At 31.9% G+C, this 15,734-nt stretch overlaps 1 protein-coding gene and 1 long non-coding RNA gene across 4 annotated transcripts in view; one reads left to right on the top strand and one right to left on the bottom strand.

Annotated features, from left to right (window-relative positions):
* Window positions 1–15,734, top strand: part of LOC126921661 (multiple C2 and transmembrane domain-containing protein) — a 43,035-nt gene that overhangs the window by 11,505 nt on the left and 15,796 nt on the right. For all 3 annotated transcript variants that reach the window (XM_050733429.1, XM_050733420.1, XM_050733438.1), the window contains exons 2-6: window positions 1,162–1,482; window positions 7,299–7,673; window positions 9,318–9,593; window positions 10,339–10,481; window positions 10,821–11,012. In XM_050733429.1, coding sequence (XP_050589386.1) covers window positions 1,425–1,482; window positions 7,299–7,673; window positions 9,318–9,593; window positions 10,339–10,481; window positions 10,821–11,012 — 1,044 coding nt within the window. In that variant the 5' untranslated portion in view covers window positions 1,162–1,424. The remainder of the gene's footprint in view (window positions 1–1,161; window positions 1,483–7,298; window positions 7,674–9,317; window positions 9,594–10,338; window positions 10,482–10,820; window positions 11,013–15,734) is intronic.
* Window positions 14,125–15,468, bottom strand: LOC126921975 (uncharacterized). The gene is made up of 2 exons (XR_007712614.1): window positions 15,329–15,468; window positions 14,125–15,259 (listed from the first exon to the last, which is right to left on the bottom strand). It is a non-coding gene; the product is annotated as an uncharacterized LOC126921975 (long non-coding RNA).

The following is a 15,734-nucleotide window of genomic DNA, read 5'->3' as shown; positions in this document are numbered from 1 at the left end:
ACTTGGCCTCTACTTTAAGTCAGACGGCAACAGATGCTAAATTGTATTGGACCGTCCACATTCAACAAATTTCGATACAGCTGAGGAAGCTGTGCGTTTATTTACGTGTGTTTATGTTAGAGGTCAGAGATATTGATGGCTGAGAGTCATTTGAAGGTTAACCATGTACTGCGTTTGACTACTATCTTATCTTTCTTCAGTAATTGTCTTATTCTATCTAATTATTTCAAAGATACTATTCAAGTCTTCCGATTAGTCAGGTTACTTAATTTTAATTTTTTGTCCAATGTAATTTTACTTGAAATTGTTTGAATTTAAATCATAGAATTGTTTATCTAGAATGGCGTATATCTAACATCAATTAGGCCTAGAGGATCATTGTCAACAAATATAAAGTTAAATAACATTAGATTAGATCCAGCTCCTTGTTGTTTTTTTTTGGTATTTGAAAGAAGTACAATTTTCTTTGAAATATAGAACCATATTTCTTATTAATTGTAAGTAAGGTAATAGGTATACAACAATAAACTGGTTTGAAGCTAAATACATGAATATAAGAAAATTGAAGTCAAGTAACCTGTTTAATAATAATTAGCGTAGGAACTTGTATCGAGTGAGTAATATGTTTATACTAGTAAAATGGTTTTAACTTGTTTGAATTTAAATAATTTGACTAATTACTGTTTGAAAAATGATCCTCATCACTATAATTTGGAGCTTAGGGTTTTTGGAAGATACAATTTGGAGGATACAATTTTACTGTTTCACGTCCTTTTTCTTCTAAGTCTTGTCTAGTTTATGTGCTTTTTATTTATAAACGTATATATAACATTATATATTTAGTTAATATAATAGTTAATGTTCTTAGTAGTTAATAACAATCGAGCAAAATTAAAATTGATAATTATCTAATATAAAAATATACAAATATGTTATAGCAAAGTTTACGAAACAGATACAAATGCGAACAATACTGTACCGCCATCTTGCGTTGATTTGCACAATTCTCCACAAATCTTGTGTTTGCTACGTATTTCGTTTTCAATTTTACCAGACATGTTTATAGTAGAAATAGGGTATGTGTACCCAAAGTTTCGAATGTTAGTATAAATGAAAATTCATGGTATCGCATTCTCACGATTGTTTCATCTATCACGGCAGTTGATCGCGTCAACTTGAATCGCGAAAAGCATGGAGCAGCCGTGGAAGCATTGACGGGATCCAGGATCATCTGAAAGTGAGGAATTCGCGGGTGGTTCCCGTGGAAACTCGGGATATGCGGCTGGTTGCCGATGCTCCTTAGGTTCGTTGATCCCCCGACGAAATCATGCTGTCGGCATGCGGCAGACTGGCGCACTTCAAGAAGAGATTAAAGGCTCGCGAGCTGGAGCGTCGATATACAAACCGCGTATTCGGTGGATAAGATGAGCAAGAGCGTCGAGCTACTCGCTGGGTCGGAGGACAGTGAACAGATACAAGTGGGTGAGTGCGCTAATCCTCCTAACCTTTCGTCCTCTACCTTTGTTAGTGACTATTGCTGTCAATTATGGTACGGGAGTTATGCTAGATATTGTATATTGACCTAGGTCAGTTCCTCCAATTATCTAGATAAATATCGAATACAAAAGAATTGATAGCAACTGTTTGTACATTGCTTGAAAATTGAGAAACATTTGTGGAGTTCTAAAGAGTTTAATTAAGTGAAGACTTTGTTATAAATGATGATATAGTAATGGTTGGAAGTATTGGTGATTTTGTGTGTTGTCTTTAGTTTCGTTTTCTTATGTTTGGTGCTTGAGCATGATTGATGCATTGAAGATTTTTTTGTAATTCTGTATTTCTCTTTAAGTTTCTTTCTTTAGTCCGTATATATATTGTGTCACATTTTCACGTTGGCGACTTTGTAAGTCAACTTCATCCACCTAAAGCTTTCCGGTCTTATGCTTTTGACATATGATGTTCTGTGGACTTCTAGGATATCTTTTAAAAGAGTTCAAAGGAGCTTTGTCTTTGAAAATATCTCAAAATTCCTTTGTCGTATTTTCATATGGAAAAGGCACTATTTTTCTTTGTGTTTTGATATCGTATCTTTTCTATGGTGTTGCTCGTTGTTACTATCGTTGGTGTCCTTGTTATTCCTATTGTTAGTACTTCTTTTAGTGTCTTTTCTATTCTTCTATTATCCTTTTATTATTATAACTTTTTATGTATATTTTTACATTACTTGTTTTATTATTCTTTTCTTAGACTATTTATTGTTTTCTTTATTGTTAAAATTACTCTTTAAAAGGTTAGGTTTTCTTGTTTTTACAATTCCTTCTAGAAACCTCTCAGTAAGGAGATTGTTTTTTCGAATGCGGCAATTTTTCCAAATTTTAATGGAATCACAGTAGAGAGTAGTCTAGAAAGATATTGGCTACAGGAATCTTATAGGTCGATAGATTATTTCCAATCAGTAATCCGATATGGACCACTATTCGTACAAGTATATGTATATATACATCTCTAATACACTCTCAGCGGAATAAAATCCGCAGAAACGTTCACAGTAGTTCTGTAGTCATTAGGAACCATTTTGGAGAAAATGATGAAAATTAATGAAAATGAGATTAATATTGAAAATGAGAAAATTAACTGCACGATAGATGTTATCGACTGTATAATATACAAAATACAAATTAAAACTAAATATTTCAATATTAAATAACTTAACCTAACTTGCTATGTCACCTATAGACTATGATTCAAAGGGTCATTTTTATTATGGATTTTTTAATTCTAATTCTTTATAAAAATTATATAAATCAAAAATATTTGACATATAAAATACGATATTTATTGCTAAATATTTCATAATTTACATGGTATCGTATCTCTCTTATGAATTATCTGTTTTATAAATTGACAAAATCGCATTAAAACTGACTCCCCTATAATTAATCATTCACGGGTTAATAAAATCTGGTCATTGTGTCGTATCCAATTATTTCAATCACTCTACAAATACTTCGTTAAGTTTGATTTTTTTCTCCATTTGACTCACTTAAACGCTATGAGATAAAATCTGGATTCATGTGACCACAGTCAACAGGGCTCAACGAGGCTGCATTGTCGGTGATGACTGTTAAATGTACTTTTATGCGATTACGTAAACCGTTAAATTTTGCTCCGTTGCGATCGTCATTGTGTCAACGAATTAAACCACTGCTTTACGTGCTCATTTTACATATTAAATTTAATTGAGATCATAGTTAAGTACACAATTAAGATATTATATGTAAATCACGTAATAATTTCAGTATCTATGATCTATACATAAATCTATATTAAATTTAACTAAAAGTAAAAATTTATTAAAAATTTTATTATGGGTGCGAATTGGAATCACAGTTGGTCAACTTAGTCGTATGTTGTACTACTTGCCTGAGTTAGAGCTAGAAGCATAGTTGGTGAAAGAAATGCAGCCTCTTAAAACTCTCCAGTAGTGGCGCTGTTTGATGCACCTAAAATTGCATGTATTATTTTATGTACTTTAATTGTGTATTCAATTATGTACTGATTCAAAATTAAGGATATAGTAAGATTCTGACATATATATCATACGTAGAGTAATTCGTGAAAAAAACAGAAATTACAAGCTTGTCTTTTTTCATTGTTTCTTTTTTTGTAACTATATTCGGTTTGAAAATTAGAATTACATATTTTCCATTATCCGCAATCAATTAGATTGGAGCAATGTCCTGTAATAGTACGATTCCGTATCACATCCGGTTTCTCTCGTGGATCGATGTACTAATGTCGTTTCCGACGAATCTTGTCGAAATCTAATAACATTGAACACACTAAATTGCATTTCTCCTCCCTTTGGATACTTTCTTTCTTATGAAATCACCTTGTACGATTCAACAGAAAAATAATATTAAACGATAATCTAAAATGAACAATTATTAACCAAATTTTTAAAAAGAATCATAAAATATCACAATGCACATCTTATAATTATAAATATAATTTAAAAAAGAAATATTTTAATCTAGTAATTATATTATTATAAAAACTTTTAGTTAACAGAATAAGAGATAACTGGCTGCTTTTTTGAGAGATAAACCATTTTTTCATGCAACGTCACTTCCTCTTTCATCATTGGATCATAAAATATCGCTTAGGTATTCATAATATTACCCCCATTTAGTTTCCATAGAAATAAATATAATGTATTTTTCTTGTATTTTTTGTCGTCCTCAAACCCATCTCCCTACAAAGAGACTGTACATCAATAACCTTTTAAGCGAGGTATCGAGTGTTTCTAATTCCCTATATTATATCCAATTTACTCACTTTACCAAGATTTGTGGCGTTACTGCAGCTTGGTTAAATGTCGTTGATGTTTCTCTTCCCGTTGTATTTCTAAAATGATTCGCATATATGATGAAGTATGATATATGTATGCACAGAGGAGATAATAATAAATATGTATTTATAACATAAAAGTTTTATATGATAGATATTCAAATACTGTGCTATAGGAAATGTCTACAAAAATATATAAGACAATTCTAACCTCTAAGATGTTCCTATGAACAACTTTAAAAGTTGTTGTATCTACTAGCGCCATTGTATGTATCGCTATATTTTAATCAGTTTAATCCATAATTACACTATATATATTACATATAATGCTATAGAAAATCTTATAAAAGACATATATTAGAAAATCCGAATCTTTAAGATAATCCTATAAAGAATTCTTAATGTCGCTACTCTGACTAGTACGACCACTCTATAATTTAATATGGCACAACATTATACGTATTGTCGCATAGACTGTATTTTCTTCGTGGTTGTACCATTAATTATATCATATGTTGTATAACAGTGCGTCTAACGTAAGCTATTGGCTATTAACATTTTTGTTTGGGAGTATGTAAAGCCATATTGATGCAATCCAAATAATCTTGTAAAAATTTCAGACAGATTTCCCATTTGACCAGCGATTGCGTATATTTAATAAAAGGTACACCGTGTTATTAAGGTGAAATGGTATTTCCAAATAAACACTTGGACATTATATTTTACCTATTCATTAAAATCAGTTTCTTATTTTTATTATTTTAATTATTAATATTTTATTTTTCTTCTTTTAGGTTATCTATATTAAATAAATCTCATTTGTAGTAGTTTACCAGTACTATTTTGTTATTTATATTGTATAGTATTTTACATAATTTAAAAATCTTACTGTTAAGTAGATTGACATAATTGTTAATTCTTAATAATTGTTAATAATATACGTTACTATATACGAATTAATTCTTGTATAGTTTTATAGAAAAATCTGTTATCACAAATCTAACATATTTAACTTGCATTTGACCAAAATTCTTGTAAGAGTAAATAATGTTCAAGAGTAGTTAGAGAAACCAAATAGCTATCAGGTGTCATGGGATTAATTGCTTGGAAGACGCGTGTGAGTCTTCGGGTACACAGTACATATGGCAAGGAACCCGACATTGTGTTGCCCCCAAGAATAGGAACATTGTTCCTGGAAGATTTGACTATCGTTTGGGGAAGGGGTGAGTGGGTGTCTTCTAGTAAGAGGTCTCTGAGACATGGCATGGCACTTAACCCCAGAACCTTTGAATTCAATGCATGCCTGAATAATTCGGTATCCTCTTGCCATAAGAGACTTTTACTTAGATACATGTACCTAACTTTTTTATCATTCCTAACCTTATATTATATTGATATCTCATTACTTATATTTTATCATATTTCATTGTTCAATGTATAAATTTTATTATTGATATGTACATAATAATAGCTATATACATTTTGTTTATTATGTTTATACGAATGAATGTTTTACAGATGTAATGCATTGAAAATGTAACACAAACATAATTGTAACATAATATTAAATTCTTATGAGAGAGGAGTGAATTAAAAGTTGTATTTGCATAATAATTCCTTAGATATATGCTTATGCATATGTATATATTATGTATATCTATATATGTTTCATATCGGTTAATGAGTTCTAGATACGTGAGTGATAGCTTTGTCAGATGTTCTAGTTTTATCTGGACTTTTTCTCATTCTCGAACGAGTTCATGGTTTATTCAAAATCGATATAGTATCTTGATTTTTAGAACTGCTAAAAATTTAAATGGTTTCATAATTTGTTCACTAATAATGTAAGTACATATAAAACGTAATTTTGCCGCAGAATATTGCAACGTAACTACCCTCTCGTTGTTAGTGATTAAACGCCTTTGTGAACGTGATTGTAACGACCTCATTGGAGGAATTAAAGGCTCAGGTGACTTTCTCATGCTCTTGGACATCGATCGCGTTACTAACGATATTGTATACGGGATGGATACGTGGAGCTTTCCGTTATTCCAGTCGAACGTTTACAAGCTTTACAGCAATTTTTTGCAGATAATATCTGCTCTTATTGTCTTCTATTTTGGCTCACTCATCAATATGGATCGTACTTGTATAAAATCATACGCTAAGCTAGATTATTGTCTCTTATATGTATACGAATATTCATAATTATTGTATATCATTATGTTACTATTTATAAAATTATTAATTTTAATGTTTGCACAGTTACAGGAAATTTGAAATTAAAAAAATGCACATAAAATAATTTCCAAATTATTTTTATTTAATAGCAATTAAATAATTCTCAATTTAATAAATTTTTAAAATATCGTGCCTACTAATAATACATATTTAAACGTTTCGAGCGAAACAACTTTTCGCTTACTGTTAGATTCCATTGCTTTAATTGCGTTCATGAAAATACTAAATACATAATTTCCACAATTATCCACAGCGTACTTATAACGCTACTTATAGGTTTGATAATTCTGGCCACTAATCTTCTCTGTGGCACCATTATTGCATGCACTCCAGAGAAACAGAGACTTCTGTGGCGCCATCACAAATGCTAATATGTAATCGCCATGGCAGTCAACCGATTAAAATTGAATTTTAATGCGTATAAACATAACCTACTTCTACTGAATATGAGTTATAATGCTACAATCTACACGACCCGCGACTCGATACCATTACGTTATTTTTATTATTTTATTACTAATTACTAATTACGAATTACAAATAATGTATAAGACATTATTATGTACTTATGTATTTCGTGGAACAATTATATTGCGAAATGTATTATGATGAGATTGTTTCTCGTGAAATATGGCTGTATTGGAAATATGTCCAATATTATATGTATGTTATGGAATTACGTATCACATAGAAGAATAATTTTTCAGATAGCAGACTTGTGGAAGAGAGATCCCGACTGAACTTGAACGGGAGCCGTCAGCTCTCGAAAAGCGCCACGGAGCTCCGGAACAACGACAGCAGTTCGCCGTCACGACGCGGTGAACAAGCCGATTCTGGTGTCGTCCATCATCATCGGCATCATCGGCACGCCACTTCGGTGGCGCAACGTACACACATCTTTTTCGCAACCTTGAAGAGCCGGTGGGGTCGGAATAGAAGCAAAGAACGGAAAAAGTCAAAAGATGCCGGTACCACGTTATCTCACGGTGTTGAATCCGATTACGCTGCAGATTACTCTTCAGAGCATAGTAAAAGTTCGTCGGCTACGCAGAGTCCAGCCAGGCACTGTCTCACTCATCCAGGTATATATATATTTTTTTATTTATTTATTATATATTATATCATAATTAATATTTATATTATATAAATAAATAAATAAGTACATATATTGTCCTTTTCTGTTTTCAATCATTTCTGGACTTGTTAACTTATTATTAGAGGACGAATTAACTCATCATTATGTCATTATGGTATTACATTACTATATCCAATTTCTTGTATGTAACAATTTTTTTATTTAGAAATCCTTTATTTCTTTATGCGCTGCTTCATTTCTATTACAAATAAATTATAACAATTTCCCTTTGCAGGAACTTATAATTATAGCAGCATGCATCTTGCTAAAGAACTGCATACGTATATAAAATACAAGAAAATACTAAATATGAAAATATAATACGATTTATGTTACTTTATGTTTTATGATCGATGTTTTCCAATAGTCTTGAAAGAATTCTGGCAATTTCAAGTAGATAAGCAAATAAGTCAATAAGTAATTAAATAAGCAAAATAGACAAAGAAACCAATAGGAAGATAGATAAACCGATAATATATGTAAATAGTAAGCTTAAATTTTAAGGATACAAGTCAAAGGTGTAAACGAACAAAATGAAAATGTAAATAATAGCGTGCATAGTATAATACATACACGTACACGTACAATACATAACAATATAGTACATGGAAAAAATTAAGTTTCAATTAACCGAAGAATGATCGTACAAAGAATGATGAAACTATCACGAGGGATTGCTTCCATAAAAAAGATCATCCTCGAGTAGAGTAATAACGAGGTTTAATGGATGTTAACTTTGAAATTTGTTCCGCAGCAGGGGAAACTTTTTTCTCTCTGTTCTTGATCAAGTTGCGAAAAAGAGAAAAACTCTGTAAATGTTGAACGCCAGGTCGCGCACGTTTGATGCACGGGATCGATATAAGCAGGTCGTTTATGTTTTATTATATTGATTGATCTGGGAAACGTGTGCTAGGGATTTCTATCGTTTGTGCATCATTATTAGACCGATGTTAAACTGAAAAGCTTTCCTGTGTACTCCACAAGCTAATAAACTATTTACGTACATATCTGATTGAACAGTGTTCTAAGTTGAACAGAGTTCCTTCAGAAACATTTACTTGAAAACACTTTCTAATTTAATTATTATATCATCTTGTTATTTAAGAAATTATTGTGATTACAATTTTAAGAAAACACCGTGAATGCTAGATTAAAGTTAATTATTTGCCGAAGGACTTCATTCATTTAACAATATTTATTCACAATAATATTCATTAAATGTATTTTCTGGAATCATGTTTAAATTAAAGAAGTGCTAAATACATTTATGTATGTGCATGTATAATCTTCAAGAATACCAATCTTTAGTATACTAATTTTTAAACCCACTTATTATAATAATTATATATTTTTTAATGTGGAATGTAGAAATGTTACATTTAAATTTATGTAAAAAATTCAATGTAGTAATTCAAAGTTAAATCTTGGTGAAAACCCAAAATAACAGAAAATTGTATACTATACATCTCCTTTCAGGGGTGTTGATTCACATTAAGATTAAGTCAGATTAGGTTACCAAAATTATAATCATCCTGTGTATTATATAATCAACACGTTGTGTTTAACGTGTTTGATATTTTTGTACACGTAGAGTCGCCATTGGTATATGGAGGAAGGCAAAATGTCGTGACGAGACCGGAAGACAGCCCTGGAAAATGCAGCGAAGCGTATTCGAAAGGATCCTTGAGTTTCCAACAGTCAAAGGACTCGAACGAGGAAGCTCGAGGATCGATCAGCCAGGATGATAGCTCGTTCGTTCAGGAGGAACTCGCACGTAGAAGGGAATTGGCGTTGAGGCAGCATGCTTTCTTCCAGCTTCGTTTGCACATCAAAAGAGGGGCGAACCTTGTTGCTATGGATAGATGCGGTGAGATAAACCTTTATTTTTCACTTCTGCTTTTATAAGTAGACGAAAGTAGAACTGTGCCTGTGTATTTTGATTCTGCCAGCTGTCTTTGAAGAACTGCGCGAATAGATGTGAAAGGGTAGCAAATTAGTCTAGATCAGTCCCTTTGATGAGTTGAAGTAGGTTTTGTGTATGAGAGATTTCATGAATTTAATATGGAAGCAATTATTTATAATTGCATAATTTAAATTATGTAATTTACAATAATTGAATAGTGTAATAAAATTTGTAATATTATTATTTATTCTCCTTTTAAGTATAATGTTAATTTTGAATATTCTACTAATAAGAGACAAGTTTCTGCTAATATCAGGCTAAAGTACTCCAAAACAGCTTGAATATTTTAATGAAACACATAAAAACTTGCCACTTTTGTTTTTTTTTAGAAAAGAAGAGTATAAAATACTGGTTCTTCAAAAATGTAGTATCTAGTGTTTAGTTTTTACTTTCCTCCATCACATGCAGAATATTCTACCCATGTAGAAAGAGTACCACTTATTGTTAGAGAAATAGCAAGGTCGTATCATGATACATACATTACTGAAGTTCAACGTTTCCAGGTTCTATTCTATCAGAGGACTTGTCCCAGTTTCATGTAATCCCCCTTTCGTAGAATGTTACTCAAAATCATGATAAAATTTCGATTAAGCAAATAACTATTGTTCGGCATAGAATTGAAAAACAGGACATTAATTGTGTATTTCAGGCGCCAGTGATCCTTACGTGAAAGTGAAAAGCGGGGGTCGATTATTGCATAAGTCGCGGACCGTTCACCGCGACCTAAATCCAGTTTGGGATGAAAGCGTAACTCTGCCAATCGAGGATCCTTTTCAGTCTCTAACATTCAAGGTAAATTCTGCATCGTTATACAAGTTGTATGCATATAAGATTATTAGGAATCTTTTTAATTAAATTTTTCTCAAGCTTTTCCCAACTCAATCTCTCAGTGTATTAAAAAAGAGAATGAATTTATTCTAAAAAAATTCTTAGTCCTTTTCGTTCTTGATGCTAACTGTAATAGTCACCCACGAAAAATTCTGAAAGAAAATTAAATTTATTCCATAGATCGTGTTCTTTTTATTCGCTCTCTAATTCGTCCTAGAACGTTTAGAGATGGTCGCCGGGATTTTTATCAGTTTCTTCTTGCTCTTTCTTTTGACTAGCAAAAGACCTTGGTCGTTTCGACAGGTCTTCGACTACGACTGGGGCCTGCAGGATGACTTTATGGGCGTAGCGCAATTGGATCTCACGCAATTGGACCTGGGTCAGTCACAGGATGTCATGTTGGAACTGAAAGACCACAATAGGCCCAAACAACATTTGGGGGAGATTTATTTGACAGTTACCCTTTGGCCGAGGAATCAGCAGGAAAAGGAACAGGTAGATTTTTTGATTTTTTGTAATTTCTTAGATTTTTATTTGTTCCCTGATTAAACAAAGTTGATTGTTTAGCTATTTTTTAATAAGTTTTTAAAGTAATCGTAGTTCCTTATCATGCGAAGTAGTATTAATATACCGTTTAATGAGGATAAAATTAGCATCTGGAAATTTAAAACCGAGATTGTAAAGTCCTCCTGTTTGTTCTATGGTACTTAAATTATGTTGATGGAGCAAATAAATACGATCAGAATAAGGGAGCTTTAAGATATAGGCGACGGTCGTTTAGCTTATAAGTGTAGATAATAGAGACAGACACCTGTCAAAGTAAACTCCGGAGCTTTGTCTGCTCCCTCTTGTCTTCTATTACCACAATGTGTATCAAATTTAATAACTTACTAGTGAGTTTGTAAGAATTTCTTTTTGCTGTACTCTATTGTACATAAACAATCAATATACAGGGTGGCCCAGCTAAATGGGATCACCTAAATATCTGTCTTAGTTATTATTGTATGGAAAGCTTTTCAAGACAAAGTTGCATTACTGCATGTTTAAGCTCCAAACTCTCTTCGTCTCTCCTAATAAGGAAACTTTAAACGGTAAATGTTCCTGAACGATCGATTATGCGACCTGTAGTTGTTTACTACTATCGAGGCTAAACAGCTGCCGATTCAGAATCCATAAACATAGATAATGTCGAGGATTTGCATATTATGGCGGTGATAGGGGCACACAGACCGTTGTGCCACTTTGAACGACGTTATCTTCCTCGCACGAGCCGCTGAAGAGAATTTTAATAAACCGAATGAACTGCATATGAATGCTGCATAATTTATAAGCAGTAAAAATGTGTGAATTTGACACTCTATGATACTTACAGTCTTACAAGTGAACATGTTAAAATTATAACATGACTGGCTAGTTTCAGGTGCACTTTTCATATTAAGAATTAACAAAATATAATTTCAAGTTGTATATGTTGAGAAATTCAATAACTTTGAATATATGAAAAGTAAAAACATAAAATTAAAAAAAGTAATTAATAAAAATAATTAGTGAAAAAAATAATTGATGATAGGACAATATATTTAATGGGTAGTATTTTCCCAGCATTTCATATTTCAGCATTTCCAGAATTTCATAACATTTCATATGCTAGTCAACCTAATAACATCGTTGATCCTCATAATGTTAAAATCGATTAAAATAGGTCGAGGAACTGATGATGAAGTACCTGAATGGAAAATTAGGGCTCGTTGGTCCAGTTTCACGTTTATTACTGTGTCAAAGGAATATTCGACTCTTACTCGATGGACGCTTCGAACAATTCACACTGGAAAGCATTAAACATTGTACAATGAACAATTCGACGTTCCTGTGGATAGATACCTTCTACGCAGTGGAATATCGGTAAACGATAAGTCCATCGACTATGAACTTCGACAAGCTGCAATTGGAACGCAAACAGTGAACACGAACTGTCAAAGTGTTTGCCATGGAAAGACCTATCAACAAATTGCTCGTTTCGTTGTCGATTCTATAGAAGAATGAATAGAAGGTACGATATACCTTTCCGTTGAAATAAATTGATACTATAAGATTATTTTTAATAAACAGATTGTGGGTGTTTGTGTATTTATAAAAAGTTGGGAGCTTAGTATCATTGTATTTATGATAATGTTTAGTGAGTAAAATAAATCTGTGCTTAGGTTCTATTTCTTTAAATGTGCTCATAAAAATTTCAATTTAACCTACTACTTAATATAGGTCTTTATAACTGTACTATCTTAAATAGTACTATAGTAAGTATATATTTAGTATATACTAAGTATATAGTAAGTATATACTTAGTAAGTACTATTAATAAAACTGCTATAATAATAAATAAATCTAAATTTAAACTTTCTTAATATCACGGTTATTAAGCATACAAAAATTGTATTAGTAAATTGTCTCTTTAATCTTCTTTCTTGAATAAAAATACATTTCATGCAGTATTTCATGATAAGCAGGTGATAAGATTCATCAGTATTACACAGTTAGTTCCCAGAACACTCTATTAGGTTTTGAAAGATATGGAAGATATTGATGCCTTCAGAACTTCTTCCATTGCAAAATAGCTCTGTTGTCTAATTACTATTTCTAGATTCTGACTCTGGTATTTGATATCCTTTACCTTACAATATATTAGTATGCATTATGTACATTAGTACTTATGAGATTATAAGACATTTGTTTATGATTATAAGACATAAATCATAAATATATATCATATCTTATATGATTAGGTATTACGATTGTTTTGATATTTGCTTTTATCTTCAGCCTTACTGTAAAAAGACATATGTTTCGTATTCCTTGATATGTTTCCGCTTCAGCAATCTAAAAATTTCTCCATAAGCGCAAGAAAATGAGCCTGATCTAAGCATTCTAACCGATGGTTATAGTCTCACACTAAATCATTTCGTGTGTCGAAATCAATATTGACGATAAAATACTTGGACAATTATTGATCTGCAATACCATAAAGTAGAAGAAAGAAGTAGATTTCGTAAGTTCTGAATTAATGGAAATCTGTCTAAAGGATTACAAAATCATGAAACGTTAGGAAGAACTAATTTCATCGCTGAAATCGTAAATTTATGATTTACACTTGAATTATTACTTTTTGTATAATTGCAAATGGAATCGATAGAAAAGATTATCAATATTGATGAAAATTAGAATTAAAATTCGGAAATATGGTTTGGAATATGATTTGAAAATACAATTGGTCTTCCTGTATAACATTGACTTATCGGTAGGATAGTCGACAAAATATTCATAGAAACGTTTGCTAACGTTTATTGTCGTCGGGTGTGAATTAATGGAGTTATCTTATGTAATGTGTTATAGGTATCAATGGAACATGACGCATGCATTTAAAAAGCAATTACATGAATGTGGTTAAGTAACGCTGACTGGTATAAATTTTTACAATTTTAAGAATCCGAACATTTCTATTTTAATTACATGCACATTTTTTATTATAAATATAACTATAAATATAATTGTTATATTTACATGCATACAAAAGGTTTTCTAAAATGGTAATTATATTAAAAATACAAATTAGGAAGGCGACAATATAGGTTTTTATTTTAATATTTTGCTAGACGTGAGTACATAAATGCTGCGACAAAGTTCGAGCATAAAGCGCTCACAATATTACAATAACCATTCACGAACGGTTTCAGTAGTTAACAGGTTTCACGTGGTCTCAAAAGAGTCCATTATCGGTATGTTATAAAGTACGCACGTATTCAACCTTTTGACACCAATCGTCATTTATCATCTATATAAATAAACAAATTTTACTTAATCTCTAATATTGACGTACCTTACATACAAAATTACGCAGTCTATGCAGACAAATAAGAATGTATGAAATTCTATATCAAAAGATATAGAATTTTAATCAGAAACTAAAAGAAAGTAGCAGCGTATCTTGACCACTTGCATATAACAATGTGATGCTATACTTTGTAAATCCTAAAAATATAAAACGGAAAAGTATCCAGAGAAAAATTAAGAAAATAAGTAATCTTTGTCAGAGTAAGCTTTTTCTCTGGGTACCTCTCTTTTTTCAACAGTTTATGCACTTTCACATTCACGATTTTGAGTTTAAGGATCTCATTGGTTAAAAAGTTATACCTTTTTAAAGTTTGATATTTTTGGCGTATTGTATGGCTTATTTTAATCTGATAACCATTTAAACGGCAAATTTTATCATTTACTTGAACGTATACCATGCTTAAAGTAACGGAATACCGCTTTGCAAAATATGTACTCTAAACAATACTACTCGTAAATACTTTTCAATCTCCATGAATAAATACTTTTCAATATTTAGTTCCGTTCGTAGTATCAACAAAGTACTTATCAGATAAGTACATAAGTTTCGACTAAAAAGTTGGGTTCTTAGAGGCGAAATTCACATCTTCGTTAAAAGTCAAAAGAGAGTAGAAATGTTTTATTTACTTGTCTACGCCAATGTGATGCGAGTCGACCATATATTAAAGTTAGGCATACGTGATATCGCAATGTTTACCTCCTGTGTCGGGAATGGAGAGGGAAAGAGAGGTTCGGTTGTCGAGTTAAGCTGTATCGTCAAGCAGTCACCATCGTCATTCGAGCATGTTAGGTCTCGTGGTTTTGCTGCCGCCGTATATTCTGTTTTAAAGTTTTGTTTCTAAACCAACGCGTTCTATCTAAAAATATTCGATCTTTAACAAAGTGAACAAAGTAAATTAATAAAAAGATTTATTGAAAATACGTACAGATAAAAAATTGTCGATTATTTCAAGAGAGCTATTCCGCGGGAAACCAGAACGATCCTCCTGCTAAAAATAACGTCCCTTTCGTTCGCGTAACTCTTTTGTCTTCGCCGCACATTGTCAACATATGCATACATAAGTACATATTTACTTGCACAATTTTTCAAGCATTGCGAGATACACTGCACGATCGTAACTAACGAGTGTGTGCACAAAGTGAATGGGAACGCGGAATGGGAATCATCCAGGAGGCAGTTAAATCTCGAAATGGTATGAAATACGGTGTACGACACTACTTTCTTGACTGACCGCTGAGTGGTGTCAGTTATTGGAGCAGTGTAAAATGAGCGACATACATGTGAACCAGTAACATGAACATATTTGCCAAATCGGTTCACTCTACAAAACA

This window comes from Bombus affinis, chromosome 1 (assembly GCF_024516045.1).
Source record: "Bombus affinis isolate iyBomAffi1 chromosome 1, iyBomAffi1.2, whole genome shotgun sequence".
Taxonomy (NCBI): Eukaryota; Metazoa; Arthropoda; class Insecta; order Hymenoptera; family Apidae; genus Bombus; species Bombus affinis.
The sequence above is the reverse complement of the archived record's forward strand: the minus strand, read 5'-3'. Positions and strand labels throughout refer to the sequence as shown.